The sequence below is a fragment of the Nerophis lumbriciformis genome, linkage group LG04 (genome assembly GCF_033978685.3).
Source record: "Nerophis lumbriciformis linkage group LG04, RoL_Nlum_v2.1, whole genome shotgun sequence".
NCBI classification, from domain to species: domain Eukaryota; kingdom Metazoa; phylum Chordata; class Actinopteri; order Syngnathiformes; family Syngnathidae; genus Nerophis; species Nerophis lumbriciformis.
In genome coordinates, this window is record NC_084551.2 from 34,312,673 (window position 1) to 34,334,324 (window position 21,652).

A 21,652-nucleotide genomic window follows, 5' to 3' on the forward strand; every position below is an offset into this window, starting at 1 on the left:
CAAGTCTAGACCATGCCTGAAACCCGGAAGTGCCTCTCGGTCGGTAGAGTGCCCGTGCCAGAAACTTGAGGGTTCCAGGTTCGATCCCTGCTTTCCCATCCTAGTCACTACTGGTGTAAAAGAAAGGGCATCTCTATCCTCCAAAACCGCACTAAAAGAACACCTGCAGCTGGCAACTCCAACCCTAAACTAACACCCTCCCTTCCTCATCATACCTCCTCGGATTGTAAATAATCAAATGTAAACAATCAAATGTAGTCACTTTTTCTTATAATTTCTGATCTCTTTCTCTCTGTGTCCAATACTTGCTGTACATATGTACCAAGTCAGTGACACTGTTCCAATGTCAATTTCTCTGATGATCCCCCCCCCCTCCATATCCCACACCCCGGATTGTAAATAATTCAATTTATATACTGTGATGATTATCTTGTGTGATGACTGTATTATGAAAATAGTATATGTCTGTATCATGAATCAATTTAAGTGGACCCCGACTTAAACAAGTTGAAAAACTTATTCGGGTGTTACCATTTAGTGGTCAATTGTACGGAATATGTACTTCACTGTGCAATCTACTAATAAAAGTTTCAATCAATCGATCAATGCTGTTGTGCCCTTGGGCAAGATACCTTACCCCCTGCTCCCAGTGCCACCCACACTGGTTTAAATGTATCTTAGTAAATGGGTTTAACTATGTAACGCGTTTTGAGTCACTAGAGAAAAGCGCTATATAAAAATAAATCACTTCATCTCATATGCTTTTATTGTGAAAACGTCCCGAGCGGAAGTTAGCATATGCGAGAGGAGGTGTATGATTAGCGCAGCCCTCAAGGCTGTTTAGGTTATTGTTTACATCCCTTCGTCCCCATTTTACTTCATCGTCAAGGTACCGTATAAAGCCCTCAACCACAGCAAAGAAAAGGTTCTTCTCCTGGCGTGAAAGGGTTTGTGTTTTTGTTTGTTTTACCGCTTATAAAATGAAACATTATTAAATGTATCATGTATGGAGCTGAGCTGCTAGTATGTTTTGACGCTAGTTTCCATTCATCCCATTTATTGTTCAACTGTGATGTGTGCAGCTGATATATTTTAATTTTTTTTAGCTCTCTTATCAGCTGCTCATTTTCGTTGTCTTTAAAGTGAAAGTGGAACTTCCTCCCTCCTACGTCACCAAACAAATAACTGTGTATTTCATGGAAATTGACAATACAGGCAGCACGGTGGGAGAGGGGTTAGTGCCTCTGCCTCACAATACGAAGGTCCTGAGTTCAATCCCGGGCTCGGGGTCTTTCTTCCTCCCACTTCCAAAGACATGCACCTGGGGATAGGTTGAATGGCAACACTAAATTGGCCCTAGTGTGGTAATGTGAGTGTGAATGTTGTCTGTCTATCTGTGTTGGCCCTGTGATGAGGTGGCGACTTGTCCAGGGTGTACCCCGCCTTCTGCCCGATTGTAGCTGAGATAGGCTCCAGCGCCCCCCCAAGATTCAAGATTCAAGATCATTCAAGATGCTTTATTGTTGTCCATTCTTTAACATGTACAACAACTGAAATTTTGTTTTCAGCACAGTCCCACTAAGAGCAGACATACGTTAAAAGGGGACAAGACGGGACTGCCAACGGATCAGCCACTTATGGCGCTCCTTAAAAAAGGTGGGAAAAAGGTGACATTGGGAAAGGGGGAAGAGTAAAAAAAATATCAGTCTAAGGCTGGACCCTCAGGAGGGATCCAGATTGAGTCCGAGGAAAAAACCTCACATAGCGTGGCACACATAAACATGATACATGTAATCACAACAACTCGCAACAGAGGGGCGGGGGGTTTGGGGCCCTGGAGGCCGGCTGCCGCTATAAAGCGCTACTCAGCCATCCACAACCCCGGAGAAATTAAGCAGTGGTGAAGGCGTTGATTGGGGGGGCGGGGTGCGTGCATGTATGCCCAATTAACTTGGGTGAGATGTTGAAATGTTTTTGTGGACTGGGGCCAATCTCAAACTTCGACACCAGGTGTTGTTGAAAAAAAGGAAGGTCAAAAGCGTCCATCGTTGAGGAGTCCTCGGGGGAGTTCTTCACAACAGCCGCGACCCCGAAGGGAATAAGCGGTAGAAAATGGATGGATGGATGGATGGAAATTGACAATACTGTTAGCTTCTTGTTGGCTAGAAATGCTACACTATTACTAACAAAGTTGCATCCTCAGATGGCGAAGGTTGGCAAACTGGCATTCCTCCTCTCCATCCTTGTGGGTGTTTCCATGCCGACCTTTCTGGATGGGCGACCCCAACGCTCAGCTGTGGTCATATCTGTTGTCAACAATACTGCTTGGAAAGGTAACACAAACTCTCCTTTAAAAGGTCAGCTTTATTGCCTTAGTTCCGGTAATTTACAGTGGACGACAGGGGTAAACGTGCAGCAATGTCCAAAACACATGCAAACCATCAAAACACGTGCAATACGGGGGGAAAACACAACGGAAGTACAATGAAACGGGAAGTTAGCATGTTAGTAAGAAATAACGGTGCGTTTCATTAATCTCGGAAATTGGATGTCGTAGCTGCGAATGACGTCACAGCCGTGTTATGAGCATTACAGTTAGGAGTTTGAACATCCAGATGAAGATGGCTGAATCCACAAAAGCTATTCTTGCGCTTGCCTTATCTGAATATAAACAACTTATGGAAAAATTGTGCTCTCCTTCTGCAACCTTCAAACACGGTGGAAGTAGAACATATAAAACAGTAAAAATTTAATTTACACAACAGTAACATAACAGTGTTGGCGCCAACTGTGTTTTTGTGTCTTTTTACGCATTGAAATCAGAAAGGACGGGAAATTCCGGAAGTCTGTGCATCCCCCAGGCGCAGATTTTATTTTATTTTTTTTTTACCGATTATCGCTTTCCGAAGGTGTTTTGTTTTGTTTATATTTGCCGGGTCAAATGATTAATTATTAATTATTGGTCGACTTCAAAGTAATGCACTTTCCGGTACAATTTCTTAAATTTTGATTCGCCAAAAGGTTTATTGATCACAAATACTGCATTTCCAGTATTAGGACTCCCGGGTGTTAGTGTTTTCATCATGGCGAGCAATAAACCCAAGAAGCGAAGCTTCAATGAAAAGTGGCTTCAGGAGCCACTTTTCAGCAAACGGCTCACTTATGACGATGGAAAGATGTTTTGCACGCCATGTAAACGGGCTAATAAAAAGAACACCTTTACAACCGGGTGCACTGATTTTCAAAGATCCAGCCTTACCAGGCACCTAGAAACACCATCTAATTTGGGTTTCTAAAATTCCGCTCTTCGGTCAGAATGACGAGGCTGTCGATTTGTTACAACTCTTTATTTATGTTTTCCACAAAGCCAACCGAACATAACTGAATACATTTACATATGCATAAAAATTTGTTTTTTTTTGTATTATTTTTTTTAATGAATTAAGTAACGTTTATGACAACCTTTTTCCAAAATACAATATAGAATGTGAGCTATAACAGGATAATGCATACATTTATAATTTGTTTTCAAAAGGCTTACAAAAAAGTGGGACCCAAAAAATTTACTGTGGGACCCCATTTTTATGAGTCTTGCCCACTCACACACGTCACTCACCCCACATATTGCCATTCTTAAAGGGGAACACACAGCTTATGACCAGGGATGATATGCTAGAGGCATTGAGTGCCACTGTATTAAACATCTGATGATCTACATACAGGTGAGAATAATCAATTAAATTTGTATGCCCTGGCACACCATTATCATAATTTCATGACCGGAGCAAAACACTTTTTACACTTTTATACTGAAATAAATACACCTACAACTTAGTACAAAAAAATACCGGCAGCGGTAAAGTTTAGATCCAAGAAGGAAAGAAGAAAGTGAATGAATGTTTATAACTGAATACATTTACATATGCATAAAAATGTGTTTTCTTTTGTATTATTTTTTTAATGAATTAAGTAACGTTTATGACAACCTTTTTCCAAAATACAATATAGAATGTGAGATATAACAGGATAATGCATACATTTATAATTTGTTTTCAAAAGGGTTACAAAAAAGTGGGACCCAAAAAATTTACTGTGGGATTTTTTGACTTGATGGGGTCCCAGGGACCCCATTTTGAAAATTCGTAGCGCCAACACTGCATAACCATATATAACATCCAACAATACATCGTACACGACTGATTTAGTGCGACAAAAAAACAGTAGATGTTCTAATAACAGATAATATAGAAGCTTCTATTATTGTTTACATTCAGAGCAGCCATCTTTGCAGCCAACTCAGGGGTGGTGGGGACAACCTCTGGGCGTTCCAGTTGAAATTTCCGAGTAGAAACTCGGAAATTCTGACTTCCCAGTACAACTGGAACGCACTATAAGTCCCAATGATATGAATACTTAGATGCAGCCTCTGAAGCGCTTGTTCATTGGAACAATGTGTCAACGCGACCGTTATCTTGAGCTGGGGGACGCCATATCTGTTTACAGCATTAACCAAGTGAGACAGAAGTCTATCAATGATTAAAATTTTGGTGCCAGTCAATGCACACCGGTCTGCTCAAGATGGCAGCCGTTTTGTCGTGACCGGCAGTTACGTAAGCCCTACCAGTGGTGACATTTCTGAAAGGGATATATACCAACACATAAGCGGGATACCCAAAGGAAAGTTAGCTAAGTGCAAAGGTTTAATTTTCTGTATTTATTGAACTTTTTGTACAATATTTTACATAGAACTACTGATTCAATGAGTTGTGGTTTCCCATTATTGCATGTGTTTCAGGGGTTTGTGTGTGTTTTGGAAGTTACTGTGCAATTGCCCCTGTCTGCAAAAAAAACTAAACACTTAATGCTTACAAAATGCTACAATGTCATCCCTATTTGCAATGTGCACCCTCAGACACTGCAGCAGAGGTGTCGAGTTATGCCGATGTGGCTAAACAGATCATCGACCTTGCTGTGTTTGGAGCAGCTCAGAACCGCTCATACAGACGCCTAGCTGACTTCACCGACACCATTGGAAACCGTGTCAGTGGTTCAGCTAACCTGGAGATGGCTATTAAATATATGAACAAAGCCATGATGCAGGATGGTTTGGATGTACATCTAGGTGAGTCTTTCTGTGTTAACTTTCTGTGTTAATGCTCCTCCGAATGCAAGAACATCTCATGACTTCAGCCATTTTCCCAGCCTTCTTAAATGTTCTGCTCTGAGAGGTCCAACCTATCTTTCTGACTTAAAGGGGACCTGTTATGCAAAACCAACTTTTATTACCTATTGGTACCAGTTTTTGTGTATTTCGGATCTACATAAGTCCTGAAGATGTGAAATCAAACCATGGAGGCATTATGGTGATATTTATAAAACAGTCTTTTCTTCTTTCATTCTCCCTCCAAACAAGTCGTTTGGAATTTGCACATTTTGTGACGTTTTTCCTAAGTGTGACGTCAGCGGATTTTTCAATATAAGGTCAAGTTTCCCCCAAAGAGCATTGCTCTAATCCGCCAATGTAGTCCAAAAATGTGTCAATAAATTGTAATAATTTCAATAGGAAATCGGAAATATGCAACCATATTGTAACAGTATGCATGTTCGAAATAAATCAAAACCATAACAAGAAACTTCAGAATTGAGGCTTAAAATGAACACATCTCAAAGGTTAGTTTATTAGCTTTCTCTTTTAATGCCTTTCAGTGCCATAAAGCTATAAACATCCAGGCTACATGTTATTATGATGTATGTCTCTCTATTTGAAATGGCGTTGTACATCCCTGCAAGATATATATATATATATATATATATATATATATATATATATATATATATATATATATATATATATATATCTTGCAGGGATGTACAACATATATATATATATATATATATATCCATCCATCCACCCATCCATCTTCTTCCGCTTATCCGAGGTCGGGTCGCGGGGGCAGCAGCTTAAGCAGGGAAGCATAGACTTCCCTCTCCCCAGCCACTTCGTCCAGCTCCTCCCGGGGGATCCCGAGGCGTTCCCAGGCCAGCCGGGAGAGATAGTCTTCCCAGCGTGTCCTGGGTCTTCCCCGTGGCCTCCTACCGGTCGGACGTGCCCGAAACACCTTCCTCGGGAGGCGTTCGGGTGGCATCCTGACCAGATGCCCGAACCACCTCATCTATATATATATATATATATATATATATAAATATACTTGCTTGTTTATCTTTGTAAATAAACTAATTTAGTAAGCTACAATACTACATCGCTAACATGTCATTACAAATTGTCAATATACTGTTATTAAGCATACTGCTTTATTTGTTCACACCTTTGCCGGTGCTGGCTAATAAAACCATTTTAGGTTATCTGTCTCACCATGAACATATTTTTTTTGGTTTACAAACACCGGTACAAGAAATAAAAACGGCGGACTCGTGCCAGCGTCAACCGCAAAACATTTACCATGTCTGTGTTGGTCCTGCGATGAGGTGACGACTTGTCCAGGGTGTACCCCGCCTTCCGCCCGAATGCAGCTGAGATAGGCTCCAGCACCCCTCGTGACCCCGAAAGGGACAAGCGGTAGAAAATGGATGGATGGATGGAGATATCCGCTGACATAACAAGTTGGCATCTGTCCCTGGGGGCAAAAGCCTCTTACGGCTAGTTTAGAATAATGACACAATTGTTTTATAAATGTACCTGAAACACCTCTGATATTTTGCATTTGTAACTGAAGTAGCTTGTTTGTGTGCACATACATAACATTGACCATGACATACTGTATTTGGCCAGGTCCGATACATAGACAATCATATCCTTTACTTAAACCGCCTCGTTTAGCAAGTCATATGTCAATATTGACAACTACCTGTTCTGTTCTTCTGTGCATTAAAGAGTGCATGTAGAACCAAAGACTTTCTCATTTTATACTGTCTTTGATGAGGACTGAGCTCATACAGTAGGTAAAGAGTCTGTCGAAGTCCCGACTGTATTGTAGTCTGTCTAGACATTTTTTACTATGTCCATAAAACCCAAACTATCAACCTCCTTGGTTTAAATTCAAATCGTCAGCACTTATGGGAATCCCAACTTCACAAACACAGGAACCAACAGGCAAGGAAGGTTTTGGCATACAAGGACCCCTTTTGCGAGGGTGAAAGACCGCTTTTCAAGTTTCTATCACTTCGCTGTGTTTTTGTGTCTCACCAGAACCAGTAAAAATCCCACATTGGGTGAGAGGAAAGGAGAGCGCACAGATGATTTTGCCCCGAGTGAAGAATCTGGCCATACTGGGACTGGGTAGCAGTGTAGGAACGCCAACTGAAGGTCAGCCATATTTTTAAGTCTACTAAACATTAGGTATTTGTACAAGTCTGCTTGCTGTCTCAGTATTTTTTAAGAAAGCATTTTACTTGTCTGTTATGTTCTGAAGAAACAACCAATTTTTGTGGTGATCTCAAAATTAAAAAATAAGCAGAAAAGTTGTGTTCAAAACTTGTGGCCATGACTGTACAGTGGGACTTCTGAAATTCTGATGCCTCCATGGTCATACAATCTGGAATTAGACCCAGATTTTCTGTCAATCACACCATCAGCAACTTTTCCATATTTTTATCAATAAATGTCCGCTGTTTGCAAAATATTTTAAGATCTTTGGCGGGCGTAATTGACTCATTTTGCTTCTAATTGGTGCAGACTAGCAGTAATTGTAGTCCCTGGGCAAGGTATAAAATGCCAGCATTTACTAGCAATAAACAAAACACGGCATAATCATAGCTTTGCTAGTTAATACATAAAGTACAGATTAATACTAGAGATGTTACGATCAGGGTTTTATGCTGCCGATTCCAATACCGATCATCTAGGAGTGAAATCGGCCGATATCGATCACGTGTATTAACTACATTTTTCCAATGGTTTTTGGTGAATGCTATTGACAGTTTAACAATATCAACACAACATTTAAACTCGGTCCCTATTCTCTCTGCAAAACCCAAAACCAGTGAAGTTGGCACTTTGTTTAAATCGTAAAAAAAAATATAATACAATGATTTGCAAATCCTTTTCAACCTATATTCAATTGAATACACTGCAAAGACAAGATACTTAATGTTGGAACTGGTAAACTTTTGTTATTTTTTGCAAACATTAGCTCATTTGGAATTTGGTGCCTGCAACATGTTTCAAAAAATCTGGCTCAAGTGGCAAAAAAGACTGAGAAAGTTAAGGAATGCTCATAAAACACTTATTTGGAACATCCCACAAGTGAACAGGCTAATTGGGAACAGGTGGGTGCCGTGATTGGGTATAAAAGCAGCTTCCATGAAATGTTCAGTCATTAACAAACAAGGATGGGGCGAGGGTCACCACTTTGCGAACAAATGCGTGAGCAAATTGTCGAACAGTTTAAGAAAAACCTTTCTCAACCAGCTATTGCAAGGAATTTAGGGATTTCACCATCTACGGTCCGTAATATCATCAAAAGCTTCAGAGAATCTGGAGAAATCACTGCATGTAAGCGGCAATGCCCGTGACCTTCGATCCCTCAGGTGGTACTGCTTCAAAAACCGACATCAGTGTGTAAAGGATATCACCACATGGGGTCAGGAACACTTCAGAAAACCACTGTCAGTAACTACAGTTCATCGCTACATCTGTAAGTGCAATTTTAAAACTCTACTATGCAAATTGAAAGCCATTTATCAACAACACCCAGAAACGCAGCCGGCTTCGCTGGGCCCGAACTCGTCTAAGATGGACTGATGCAAAGTAGAAAAGTGTTCTGTGGTGTGACCAGTCCACATTTCAAATTGCTTTTGGAAACTGTGGATGTTGTGTCCTCCGGATCAAAGAGGAAAAGAACCATCCGGACTGTTATAGGCGCAAAGTTCAAAAGCCAGCATCTGTGATGGTATGGAGGTGTATTTGTGCCCAAGGCATGAGTAACTTACACATCTGTGAAGGCACCATTAATGCTGAAAGGTACATACAGGCTTTGGAGCAACATATGTTGCCATCCAAGCAATGTGTTTTGCATGGACGCCCCTGCTTATTTCAGCAAAACAATGCCAAGCCACATTTTGCACGTGTTACAACAGCGTGCAGTAAAAGAGTGCGGGTACTAGACTGGCCTGCCTGTATTCCAGACCTGTCTCCCATTGAAAATGTGTGGCGCACTATGAAACGTAAAATTCGACAAAGGAGACCCCGGACTGTTGAACAACTTAAGCTGTACATGAGGCAAGAATGGGAAAACATTCCACCTGAAAAGCTATAAAGATTGGTCTCCTCAGATCCCAAACGTTTAATTAGTGTTGTTAAAAGGAAAGGCGATGTAACACAGTGGTAGAAATGCCCCTGTGCCAACTTTTTTTCCAATGGTTGCCACAGGAAAAAAAAAAAGTATTTGCCAAAAAAAAAAGTTTCTCAGTTCCAACAATAAATATCTTGTCTTTGCAGTGTATTCAATTTAATATACGTTGAAAAGCATTTGCAAATCATTGTATTCTGGTTTTATTTACAAGTTACAGAGAGTGCCAACTTCACTGATTTTGGGTTTTGTACATACAATTGTTTGAGCAAAACAAAGTCAACAGTATTTTGAGTTTGAGTTTGAGTTTATTTTGAACATGCAAGCATACAACATGATACATCACAATTTCCAGTTTCTCTTTTCAACATGTTCGAAAAGGAGTAGGAAGAAGCAGAGCTTACTTTAATCCTACCCCTTTTCTTTTACATAACAGTTGCTAAAACTTTTGTTCACTTCCTGTTCTCAATTTATTCACAATATACTCCATAAGTAATCACAATAAAAATAAATAAATAAATAATACTCGGTGAAGTAAGTTACATTTCATATGGTGAGATGAGTAGTATTATTTTGAAAATGAATGGATGGATGAAATAAATTCAGAATGTTTATCATGGTTCTTCTTCTTTGTACTTTGTAAACACTTTAAGTTTGAAGAGTTTCTTGAAGTGGATCATATTAGTACATTGTTTGATTGCTTTGCTTAATCCATTCCATAATTTAATTCCACATACTGATATACTGAAGGTCTTAAGTGTTGTACGTGCATACAAATGTTTTAAATTACATTTTTCTCTAAGATTATATTTCTCCTCTTTTTTTGAGAAGAATTGTTGTATATTCTTGGGTCGCAGGTTATAGTTTGCTTTGTGTATAATTTTAGCTGTTTTCAAATTCACTATGTCGTGGAATTTCTGTATTTTTGATTCAATAAAAAAAGGGTTTGTATGTTCTCTATATCCAACATTATGTATTATTCTAACTGATCTTTTTTGAAACACTGTTGATGAATGAAGTGTACTTTTGTAGTTATTTCCCCATATTTCTACACAATAACTCAGATATGGTAACACTAGTGAGCACTAGAGAATACAAAGTGATTTTTGGTGTAGTACATCCATCCATCCATCCATTTTCTACCGCTTGTCCCTTTTGGGGTCGCGGGGGGTGCTGGAGCCTATCTCAGCTGCGGGGTACACCCTGGACAAGTCGCCACCTCATCGCAGGGCCAACACAGATAAACAGACAACATTCACACTCACATTCACACACTAAGGCCAATTTAGGGTTGCACCTGTTTTGCTTTATTCAGTATTGACGTGTTTCTTGCTACTTTATGTTGTATATTTTTTACATGAGATTTTCAGTTCAATTTATCATCAATCATTATACCTTGGCAAAAAGTATACAATAATTTACTCATTTAAATAGATTGGTTTTTGCCCTCAAAGTTCTACTAAACAACAATAAAATGATAGAGGAAAATAAAAATATCTATTTACTAATCTAGTAAGAACTGCTTACTTTTGCTGCCACACGGTCCCATCTGGACCTTTTAAAGTTGACTAAGCACTTACCTATTTCTTGGTGTTATTTCAAGTTACCTTAACTATTAGCATGTCTGCTCCTGCTGTGTAACATGTTTTGCCTCGTCCTCTAGTGACAATGCTACTAGAAAATGCAGTTTATTTTCCGTAATGGAGGTGATTATTTTTCATTTAGAGTAGTGGCTCCACGCTGTGTATGGAAACGCATACGTAGTGTCAGTCATACAAACTCGGTGGAACTCTTTCACGAAAATCTGTTGATACCGATCGGCACATCTCTAACTATTACAGATAAAAAGTTAGTAACAGAATGAAATATATGCACTGCTTGTCTACATATGCGTATGTATGCATAGTCAGAAAATACAACAATTATCATAGGACCCTTTTTAAGGTAGCATTTTCTATAAAACTTATTTGCACAATTGTCTGACAGCTATGAATGTTAGGAAATTGTCAGACTTGTCCCTGACAGTTTGGTCATGTTTTAGTTTTTCCTCTGTGTCTGTCTTTATTTCCTGTTAGCGCTCTTCTTTTGTCTTTATTTCCTGCTTGTATCCTTGAGTGTTTTTTCCCCTCAGCTGTGGCTGATTGGCACCGGGCCTCACCTGGTGTCAATCAGCCAGCTACTATTTAGATCTGCTTTGTCCTCCAGTCAGGGCTGGATGATTGTCGATGTCATCACTACCTGTTGTGCTAATTCTCATCGATGTCGTTATTTGCGGTAAGCTGTTCCTGTTGGCTGTTTCCTATAGCTATTTACAGTTTGCTGTTTCCGAGCTCCTTGTTTTGTTTTGTTAGCCAGATCTTGTTAGCTGTTATCTATTTCCTATTTTTCTGCTTTCTGGTTCCTGTTTCCAGTATGCCTGTTCCTAGTTCCTGGTTTGTGTTTTTTCTTTATTTTAGACATTAAATCATGTTTTCCTGCACCAAGCCTGCCTTCTCTGCATCTTGGGGTTCGTCACCAACACTTTGTGAAAGAAATAAAATGTGTTATCACCTTGCCATTGCACCTTTTTGCCATTCACCATTTAGGTCAAGACTGTTTTCTTGTTTTAATGTTTTGCTACAAGTAATAGTTAACTTATTTTTACACTTGTATGACAGTTAGGAATGTTATAATGGTATTTAAAACATTGCATAGTGTTTTTTTATGTTGGTGACAATATGACCTTTGAACGCATTAATTATTTTCCACTGAAATTATTTTTTTTCTAAATCTAAAATGAGAATAAATCAGCATCCTGGAATCTGTTGTATCTGAACTTAGAGGCTCCACTGTGTTGCTAATAAATGTATCGTAAAGCTGCTATTGTCTCTTCTATAATGTTATTTACTTTTTTGCTGTCTGAAGGTATTGAAGCGGAGGTGTTAGTTGTTCGGTCTTTTGAGGAACTGAAGCGCAGAGCCGGCGAGGTCTCAGGAAAGATTGTGGTCTTCAACCAGCCTTTTGTCAGCTACGGTGAGACAGTGGCTTACCGTGAATATGGCGCCTCCGAGGCGTCGAAATTTGGAGCAGTAGCCACGCTCATTCGATCCATCACTCCTTTCTCAATTAATAGGTAAAGTACATATTTACAGTATAAGCAGACATGGATGTCCTATGACTTTGTAATCACGTGTTTATATTCATTGGCTCCTACCTCTTTAGTCCCCACACTGGTTGGCAGGACTACCAGGATGGCGTGAAGCGCATCCCTACAGCGTGCATCACCATTGAGGATGCTGACCTAATGTGGCGTATGGTGCAGAGGGGACAGCGGATCACTGTCAGACTCACTATGGCTGCCAGGACGCTTCCTGATGCCGACTCCTTCAACACGGTGGCCGAGATCAAAGGCTGGCAGCACCCTGAGCAGGTACCCTCTTCTAGTCTGTCGGTCCTGTTTTTTTTAGTAGTCTCTCCATTTCAAATCAACTTTCAAGTACATTTCAAAATTAATTCCTTTTCTATGATTGGACATGAGTGAAGAATGAATACATTACCATAATTATTATCACCACAACTGTCTGCTTTGTATTCTAAGAGCTCTAACAAAAATACTGGCAACTGTCCAGTTAGGTTGATAGGACTGTAGGTTCATGCGTGAAGTAAATTTCTTTTGGAATCACAGCACTGTGAAGGAACAAACCCACATGTTACTGATTACCTAAGCCAAAAAGGTGTTATTTTATGCTTTCAGCAAGAGGAAGCACATTTATTTGGATTTACAGAATTGATGGGTTGTGACCCTCTTTTTACACCTTTAAAATTCATTTGACATTCCGGTACTCTATTTTGAACTGTATAAAGCTGTGTTCTTCTCTTCAGATTATTTTTGTTTCTAAATACTGGTAAATATTTCCATCGCTTAGAGGAATATAATTTAAAGACTACATAGTGATGGATGAAAAGAGATTATCACAGTTTACGTATGAAAACTTAATGCCAGCATAGTCCCCCGCTTCTTTTTTTAATGTTCATTCTATTAAACAAATTGGTCTGTTCATTTTGTAATTGAACAAAGTATGAAAAGCTGGCCTTGCTCGGTCAGAATCTTATTATATTTCACATACCACAACCTGATCTGACATGCAGTGTTAACTGCCTTGTGCAGGTTATTTGAGACAGCACATACCTGCACATCGAGAAAAACGGGTACAACTTGATAAGCTGATAAGTTGCTGCTGTACAAAAATCCAAAATGTGCGATTTTGAAGAAAAATGATATTACATACACCCACTGACCAAAACCTTGAATAAAGTTGAATCGTTTTATAATGTTGTAGTTTCTGGTACAGTGGTTCCTTGAAAATCGGATTTCAGGTTAACTAAAGATCCGGTTTTCAACAAGAATTATTGCCAGTAATACAATCCCTGGAAATGATGGAATCACCAGACTTGAAGGATGTCCATTCACTTGATTAATTTTGTAGAAAAAATCAGATAACATACATGACACAAAAATACAGTCATTTCAAATGGCAACATTCTGGCGTTAAGAAACACTAAAAGAGGTTCAAAAGGGTTCTTAAAACCCGGTCTGATGAAGATAAGGTCCTTTGTTTTGTTTTGTTTAGTTTTGTTTAGTTTTATTCATTTTTATTTTTTTTTGAGTGGAATACAATAAGCGAAATACATTTAAAAAAAAAAAAAAAAAAACTTTTTCTTGGATAGAAAAGAAAGTAAAACAATATAAAAACAATTACATAAAAAAATAGTAATTAATGAAAATGTTAGTGGACCAGCAGCACACACAATCATGTGTGCTTTAAAGACTGTATCCCTTGTATTGTAGGAACCAGAAGTTTTTAATAACAGAAAGAGACAGCCCCTTTTGTGTAAATTAGTGTGGATGGGGGAGGGAGGGTTTTCTTGGGTTGATGCACTAATGGTAAGTGTATCTTGTGTTTTTTATGTTTAAAATAATAATTAAAAAAAACACTAAAAGAAGTCAGGAAAATAAATTGTTGTAGTCAGTAACAGTTTAACAGCTCAGAGTGTAGATTTTGTTGCATTAAATCAGCCATATGATATATTGTTGGATATGTATATTTATATGGTAATGTTACTCTAGTGTAAATTGTTTACTGTTTTTTTTTATGATAAATGCGTTAAACTTGTTTAGCGCTTTTCTACCTCAAGGTACTCAAAGCGCTTCGACACTATTTCCACATTCACCCATTCATACACACATTCACACACTGATGGCGGGAGCTGCCATGCAAGGACCTAACCACGACCCATCAGGAGCAAGGGTGAAGTGTCTTGCTCAAGGACATAACGGACATGACTGGGATGGCAGAAGCTGGTGATCGAACCAGGAACCCTCAAGTTGCTGGCACGGCCACTCTTCCGACCTCGTAACTGGAACGCTCATAACTCGGCTGAGATGTCATTCCCAGCTCCAAATTCCAACCTTCCGAGATTAATGGAAGTCTGAAGGATGAAAACTGCATGCATTAAACTATAACTGTGTATCAAAAAATAATTGAGACCCCTCTGGTATATGATCATCTTACATGCAGACCGTATTATGAGATTCCTCACATAAATGTCAGGCCGGCAGCCATTCCGCCGACTTCACTGTTCAGCCTGCAAAACTCCAAAGAGAAGGTCAACTTTTGTGCCAAAAGCCATGCTGATCCTTAACTCTGTCTCCGTTAAGAACTGTAATGTCACTGTAGCTGTAACACACTGTACTGTACCTGACTTGTTGTTGAATTTTTCTTTGCCATTTTTCACCCTTATAATGCTGATCCTTAGTCCTAGATTTCTTATAACTAGAATGCTTTAGTACTTCAGCAGATAGTATTGGTATGTATATTTATTTGTTTTTGCATCTTATTACGTCCTACTTTCTTCCGGTATTACTGTTTCCCTTGACGTATTTTAGCACTTAACATTAGTTTTATTTTATGTGTAATTATTTAGAAATGGTGTGCTGTTTTTTATAGTCCGTGTTTACAGCTGCTGAAAAAGTGTTAATCAAAACTGAGTAAAGGCAGATATTTTTTCTTGTATTAGATCTCAGTAGATTGGATTAGATATTGCATGTTGAGTCATGAGCACATGATTCATTGGAACTCTATGATTGTGAAATGTTGACCTTTAATCATTTATAGTACAAAGCAAGTTGAGTTGAGCTCTTATCATTTTACAGTTACAAAACATGAAGATGATACGGTCCAAAAGGACCCACAGAAACAGTTTATTTAATTTGTATCACTACTGCCTGCCAATTGTTCTATGGATACAGTGTATGAACCAGCACTATGTCTATTATTATAGAATTGGGAAATTAAACACATGATTGACATTTCTTTTTCCATTGTGCAGAAAAGGAAGTTGGTGTGAGTGTACATGGACATTTAAGGCTTAGTGACTCAAAGTGTGAGGCTGAGTCAGTCAGTCAATCATCACAGACCAACAAATAGCTTTGACCCTGTAAGGTAAAAAGCGATAGAAAATGGATGGATGGATGAACTGTTTTCTATTTACCCGTTCAGAATTGTATGAGAATGAATTATAATCCTGGTTTAATCCTTCTATTATAGCATACCGTGGTATGGTAATGGTACACCGTATGTCCAGTAAATATGCAGCTTCTTTGCTCTATTTTTCAAATCAAAGTTGGGTTCGTTAGCCTTGACAAATGTTCCAAAATAACTATGGCCACTGTTCCTAAGAAATGAAGTCAGCTGTCATCATAGCAAAGCTGCTCCATAAATTGGAAAAATACATTCCTATAAAGAAAAAAATGGTGTAGAAGCACTTTTGCCTAGTAACTGTACATTTCAGCTTTGGTGCCTGATCAAACACTTGCAATATCAGTGTGTACACAAACAATTTTTTTTCACGTCCAATTACTAACTGTGTAAGTCGGTCTGTGCTGAAGAACACTGACTGAATGGTTCAACACATTTGAAGTGTTTCTACTCGCCCACCATTTAAAGCTAGTGTGCAGCTGCAAAATTGTTTGTTTGATTTGTCCAAGTTTCATTTTGATCATTTGGAAAATAGAGCAGAAGAGAAGTGGCCAGAAGCTTAACCTTTTTTGTGTCTCGCAGGTCACTTTGTATTTTAATCATCTTGTTTCAAAGAATTAGAGTAAAAGGGGTCATATTATGATTTTTTTTCCTACATTTAAAACACTTCCTTATGTAATGGTGGTTCTTTGGTCAAAATGTTGCATGGATTTTGTTTTACAGACAGTCTTCAAGACACTTTCTGAATGTGTCGTTTTGTGGGCGGTCTTATTCACGTGCCAAAGCCTTTGTCCAGGCCAAACCACCTTCAACTGCGTCTTCTCCTCGTCAGCCATGTTGTAGTTTGTAGCGCTTCCATATTCAATATTCCAATTTTCCAGACTTATGGTGATACCAAATACAAAAAAACAGAACGGTTTTGCATAATAGGACCCCTTTAAAAATAAGGAATACTATTAAGAATATCAAAATGTTACATTAAACATTTTCTGCACAGTTATGATATTGGTTTTGTGATGGGGATAATTTGACCCTGGAACGGATTAATGATTAGAGTTCCATTATTCTTTATAGGGAAATTGAATTAGATGTCCTGTGGAGTGGATGGTGTTTAGCTTTTAGCCGAGGTAATATTTTTGTAGTTCTTGATAATGAAACAAAATCTTGGCCTCAGTTGGTATTGTTTTTCTTTTAAGGTGATGCAATATGTGTGTGTCAATGTCCCCACCATGTTTGCTAACAGGAATCCGCCAACAAAATTCCTGGAATTTGTGTTTGTCCCCTCTGTTTTTTCTACAGCCATGCGTCATCTCTTTTCTAATATTCCATCTATTTCAAATATATCTGCTAGGTGGTCCTACTGAGTGGTCATCTGGACAGTTGGGATGTGGGCCAGGGTGCCATGGACGATGGTGGCGGGGCCATGATATCCTGGGAGGCCCTGTCACTCATCAAAGATCTGGGTGAGCCAAGACAAACAATCTCAAGCACATGTAAACAAAGCTCAGTCAATTATTTACCAATATTCTACAGTATTAAGTTTACTTGTTTGTCCAAAATGTTAACATTAAGGGTATACCAAGGTGTTGGAGATGTGCTTCCATTTTTTTGCAATATGTTGAATGAGAAAGTGTCTCTAAACTTTTTGTCTAATATTATTTATACTGAACAGGTATCCCTTTAAGGGACTTATGGTTGAATAGGTTACAAATAGCTCATAATCATTCATGAGAACTTGTAAATTATAGATCAAGGTTTTTGTTGCGCTCCTTACTTTTAATAACAAACACAGAGGGCAAAATATTACTTTTTGGCAAGCAGTAGTTCTGTAGGTCTGTAACCTTTTGAAAAACATACAAAAGTGTTGGTAGACTCCTAAATAAGGATGGATAAGAATTGTAAAGTTGTTTCCGTTTCTGTGTGTGTCATCGTCCATTTCAAGGTTTGCGTCCAAGGAGAACCATGCGCACAGTGTTGTGGGCAGGTGAAGAGGCGGGTGGAGTTGGAGCGCAGCAGTACTACAATCTACACAAGGTACTATGACTGTTACTATAGTGCTGAATAGAAAAACACTGAGAATTGAGTGAGAGAGAGCAGAACTACACACATTTTCTGCCTGAGTCTTGCAAGGATGCTCCGTCTGCTTGTGGCTTTGTTGTCTTGCCAAAGTACACGATCAAAGATAGGTTGCTTCATCCGCTTGTGTTTTTGCTTGTCTGCATGACTTGCTTTTCCGCTCTCCCACACACACAAATCAGCACTAAAACACAGAATATTATGTATTTTAAAGCATCAAGATAACATCAACGCATAAGAAATAATACACAAAAAACATGATTTTCAGTGTAATTTTGCCCAAACTAGTAGGTAAAAAAATACCTTGATTTTAATAGGAACCTACTGTATGATGAATTTAGTGTTTTATGACTTATTGGTGTTTTTAGAATGTTTGATACCCATGGTAAACAATGCATCAAATCATAAGGTAATGTGTTTTGTCGTGAGCTTGCTTGTACGCGGTTTTGAATTCTTCTGTTCGCTGAGTTGTAGTCTGGCTACATTGTGACGTCACAGCGAAGTGGACGTTCTTATTTAGACATTATGTAAAGCTCTTAATTTCAGAATATGAGGAAACGCAAACAAAGGTAGAACAAAGTCTTATTTTCATCTAATCTGGTCTTGAAGCAGAAAAAAACTGTTTGAACTCTGGCCGGACAGGTGACCGGAAAACATGGGAATTTATGTTTTAGATCTGTTTTGCACAAAAATTTATTATTGAACAATTTAATACCCATTAATTTGTTTTAGGACAAAACCTGCATCAAATTAAATTCAACTTTGATTATAAAACTATCCCAAAATAAATCATGAGACACTTTTATTGGAGTCAAAATGTTTGAAATATAAATATACACATAATTACATGTGCAATGTGCATTTTAGAGTTAATAATAAAATGGGGAGGAACATGTTACTTGCATAAATTTACTCTAAGTAAAATTGCACTAAATAGGACTACACTGGTAGGTATTTAACTTGTGTTTGTGTACTAAGTATGTGTATTTTGATTTAAAAGAAAAACGAAGTCAGACATAGGCAGTGTGATGTAAAATTTGACTGTTTGCCACCTGCCCACAATATCTGTCTGTCCAGTTGTAGAGAATCAATGTCATATGTGAAAACGCATTGTATCAAAATCATTTATTTTCTCAACTCCACGTCTTCTTCCCTTGCAGGTGAACGTGTCCAACTTTGACATGGTCATGGAGTCTGACATGGGGACATTCAGCCCAGTGGCGCTACAGTTTACTGGCAGTGTTGCAGCACGAAAGGTACACAAGACAGCTATGAATACGTCCATAAGTCTACAGAGCACGGATTCCTCAATGTTTGTTACAAAAACATGTAAAAAAGCGTTGTGTGAAATACTTGAAATTGTTTATACAGTAATGAGGACATTGCATGGTGTAACTATTTTACTCCTGAACTGCTGAACACAAAAAGGTGGCCATAGTCAAATCATGCACCCCTACTGTTACCTAGTATTATTTCTTACACCACCCCTTATGAGTCAAATTGACTTAAAATTTCTCACACAGCTTTGTGTGCATTGTAAAATACCCACTGTAACTTTAGGGTGTTGAGCTGAATCATCATAACATATAATGCCCTCCTTTAGGGGATTGATGAGCACATGTGTGTAAAATATGGCTGCCATCAAGCACAACTGCTTAGCTTGGCAACTAGTTGGCTGTTTGTCTAATTAAGAACAACATTTTAAAGGTACAGTGGAACCTTGATTTAAGAAACGTAATTGGTTCTTCATTTGGTTCACATTGGTTTGTATAGTGAAGTAAATTTCTCCATGAAAATAACGTGAGTAGGAATCTAGCCTCGAAAAAAGTCCATATTTTGGTTAAGGTTTGTCCACTTTGAACACAATACAAAGTGCTATACACTACTGTATATTAAAACAAACATAACAAGGGTTGATGGATAAACTTTCTGTTCATTAACAAACCAAAAACAACTCCAAGGTGCTGCCCTCTGTATGCACTGCTCTGCCAAATCATGCACAAACACAGAAGTCCCTTTGTTGCCCTCACAAATGATCAGAAATAACCTAAGTCTGTAACTTTAACAACCATATTGCTAAGGTAATGAAACTTTTAATAAAGTGAAATACACTTACACTAACATCGGCAAAAGAGGAGCTGACAGGAAAGGAGCAGATAGACAGAGGGAGATAAGGGAGGGATCAGGGGGAGGTGCTGTGTGGGTGCCTTGGAAGAGGCTCCACTGAACGAGAGATAGCTCTTCTCCTCCGCTGTGAAATAAGTCTGCTTTGGCATATTTTCCAGGAAATTCTGGTCTCATCACAAGTAAAACTTGCTGTGGTACAAAGCCTGCTTCTGTCGATTCTTCCATACTTGTGAGCGCCATTAATGTAATAGTCTTTTTTTTTTAACTCCATCGTGATTCCTTCTTTTTTTCTTTCTACGCTGGTCTATTGTCTTTTTGGGACTCCTATTGAATCAGCAAAATGGACAAAACTTGCCAAAAGGCAATAAAACACAGAAAAGACACACACACTGAAGCACTGAGAAGTGACTATTGGTGTGCAGGGCTCCGCCTCCCAAAATGCTTCGCTCTGCCTTTTGCCTGCAGGCGGGACACTAAATCGAAAAGTTCGCAAATAGAAGGGTTTGTAAATCCCATGTTCCACTGCATTACATTTTACACCTTTTGAGCACAAGCTATAGGAGTCACCACAAATTACACATGAACGTATGATCATTTAGAGGCCGTGTAACGTGCTGAGCAACCAGTCTATTATGTTTGCGCTAACAGGTAATGGAAGAGGTGGTCAAACTCTTAGCTCCTCTCAATGCTACCAAACTGGAGATGCACGGAGAGGGGACGGACATCTCGCCTTGGATGCAAGCCGGAGTACCGGGTCAGTTTGATTGCAGTCTGTTGCTAAGCAGCATGATGTTGTTCACCGCAAAGGGAAATATGGTATGATTGAATAAGCTCTACGTATGAAAGTGCTGACAACGGAAAATCACTTCCTCCCTGAAGATCTGTGGTTTGCCACACAAAAGTTGAAAGATATCAATTGATTTTCAAAAAATATCATATAATTGTAATGTTCAAATAGTAAATTGTGTCACAATCTATTCTTGTGTTTGCACATCAATCAGGTGCTAGCCTCCATGTGGCAGACAGTCGCTACTTTTGGTTCCACCACACAGAAGCTGATACTATGAGTGTTCAGGACCCTCGGGACATGGACCTCTGTGCGGCACTTTGGGCCGTGGTGGCCTTCGTGGTAGCCGACCTGGAGGACATGCTGCCCAGGTAGACAGGTAGCACACTGGAGACAGGTGCTCGTGACACTGCGGGAAAGCGGTTTATGTATTATGGTGAAGCTGTAGCTCAGGGACCAAAGAGTCATGGAATGATGGCAAACTTTGCACATTTGACACCAAAACACAACATACAAGGGAACTTTTTTTTAAATCAAAACATTGTAATAATTAATTTTATTATTGTCTTGAAATCATATTGCCTTAACAGAATGTAGTAGGAAGGATTAGATGTTTGTGTAGCAATTAGTGCTGCAAATAATGTTTCTGTCACTACATTTATTTTTATCTTGTTTTTTCAGATATACTTTAGATGATTTAAATGTTTCTAATACCAGTTTTACAAATGCTCTATTTTACAATTAATAATTGTATTGTTTTATTCTGAGCAATAAACTGTCATTACTGTAAACACACATCAGAATGATGTTACTCTTTCATAGAATGCAAGTGATGA

The 21,652-nt window shown here is 38.8% G+C and overlaps 1 protein-coding gene across 3 annotated transcripts; it reads left to right on the plus strand.

Moving 5' to 3' along the window:
• Positions 1 to 799: 799 nt before the first annotated feature.
• Positions 800 to 21,611, plus strand: LOC133600346 (carboxypeptidase Q-like). Of its 3 annotated transcripts, XM_061953325.1 has the most exons (12): positions 800 to 947; positions 1,569 to 1,656; positions 2,204 to 2,333; positions 4,913 to 5,122; positions 7,208 to 7,324; positions 12,213 to 12,420; positions 12,510 to 12,717; positions 17,178 to 17,289; positions 17,769 to 17,860; positions 19,063 to 19,158; positions 20,678 to 20,783; positions 21,031 to 21,611. In XM_061953325.1, exons 3-12 carry the CDS (start codon positions 2,204 to 2,206, stop codon positions 21,189 to 21,191), a joined length of 1,440 nt encoding a protein of 479 aa, XP_061809309.1. In that variant the 5' UTR covers positions 800 to 947; positions 1,569 to 1,656; the 3' UTR covers positions 21,192 to 21,611. The 3 variants fall into 3 exon arrangements, with proteins under 3 accessions (XP_061809309.1, XP_061809301.1, XP_061809317.1); XM_061953317.1 differs by lacking the exon at positions 1,569 to 1,656; XM_061953333.1 differs by lacking the exon at positions 1,569 to 1,656 and having other exon boundaries at positions 801 to 941.
• Positions 21,612 to 21,652: the final 41 nt, after the last annotated feature.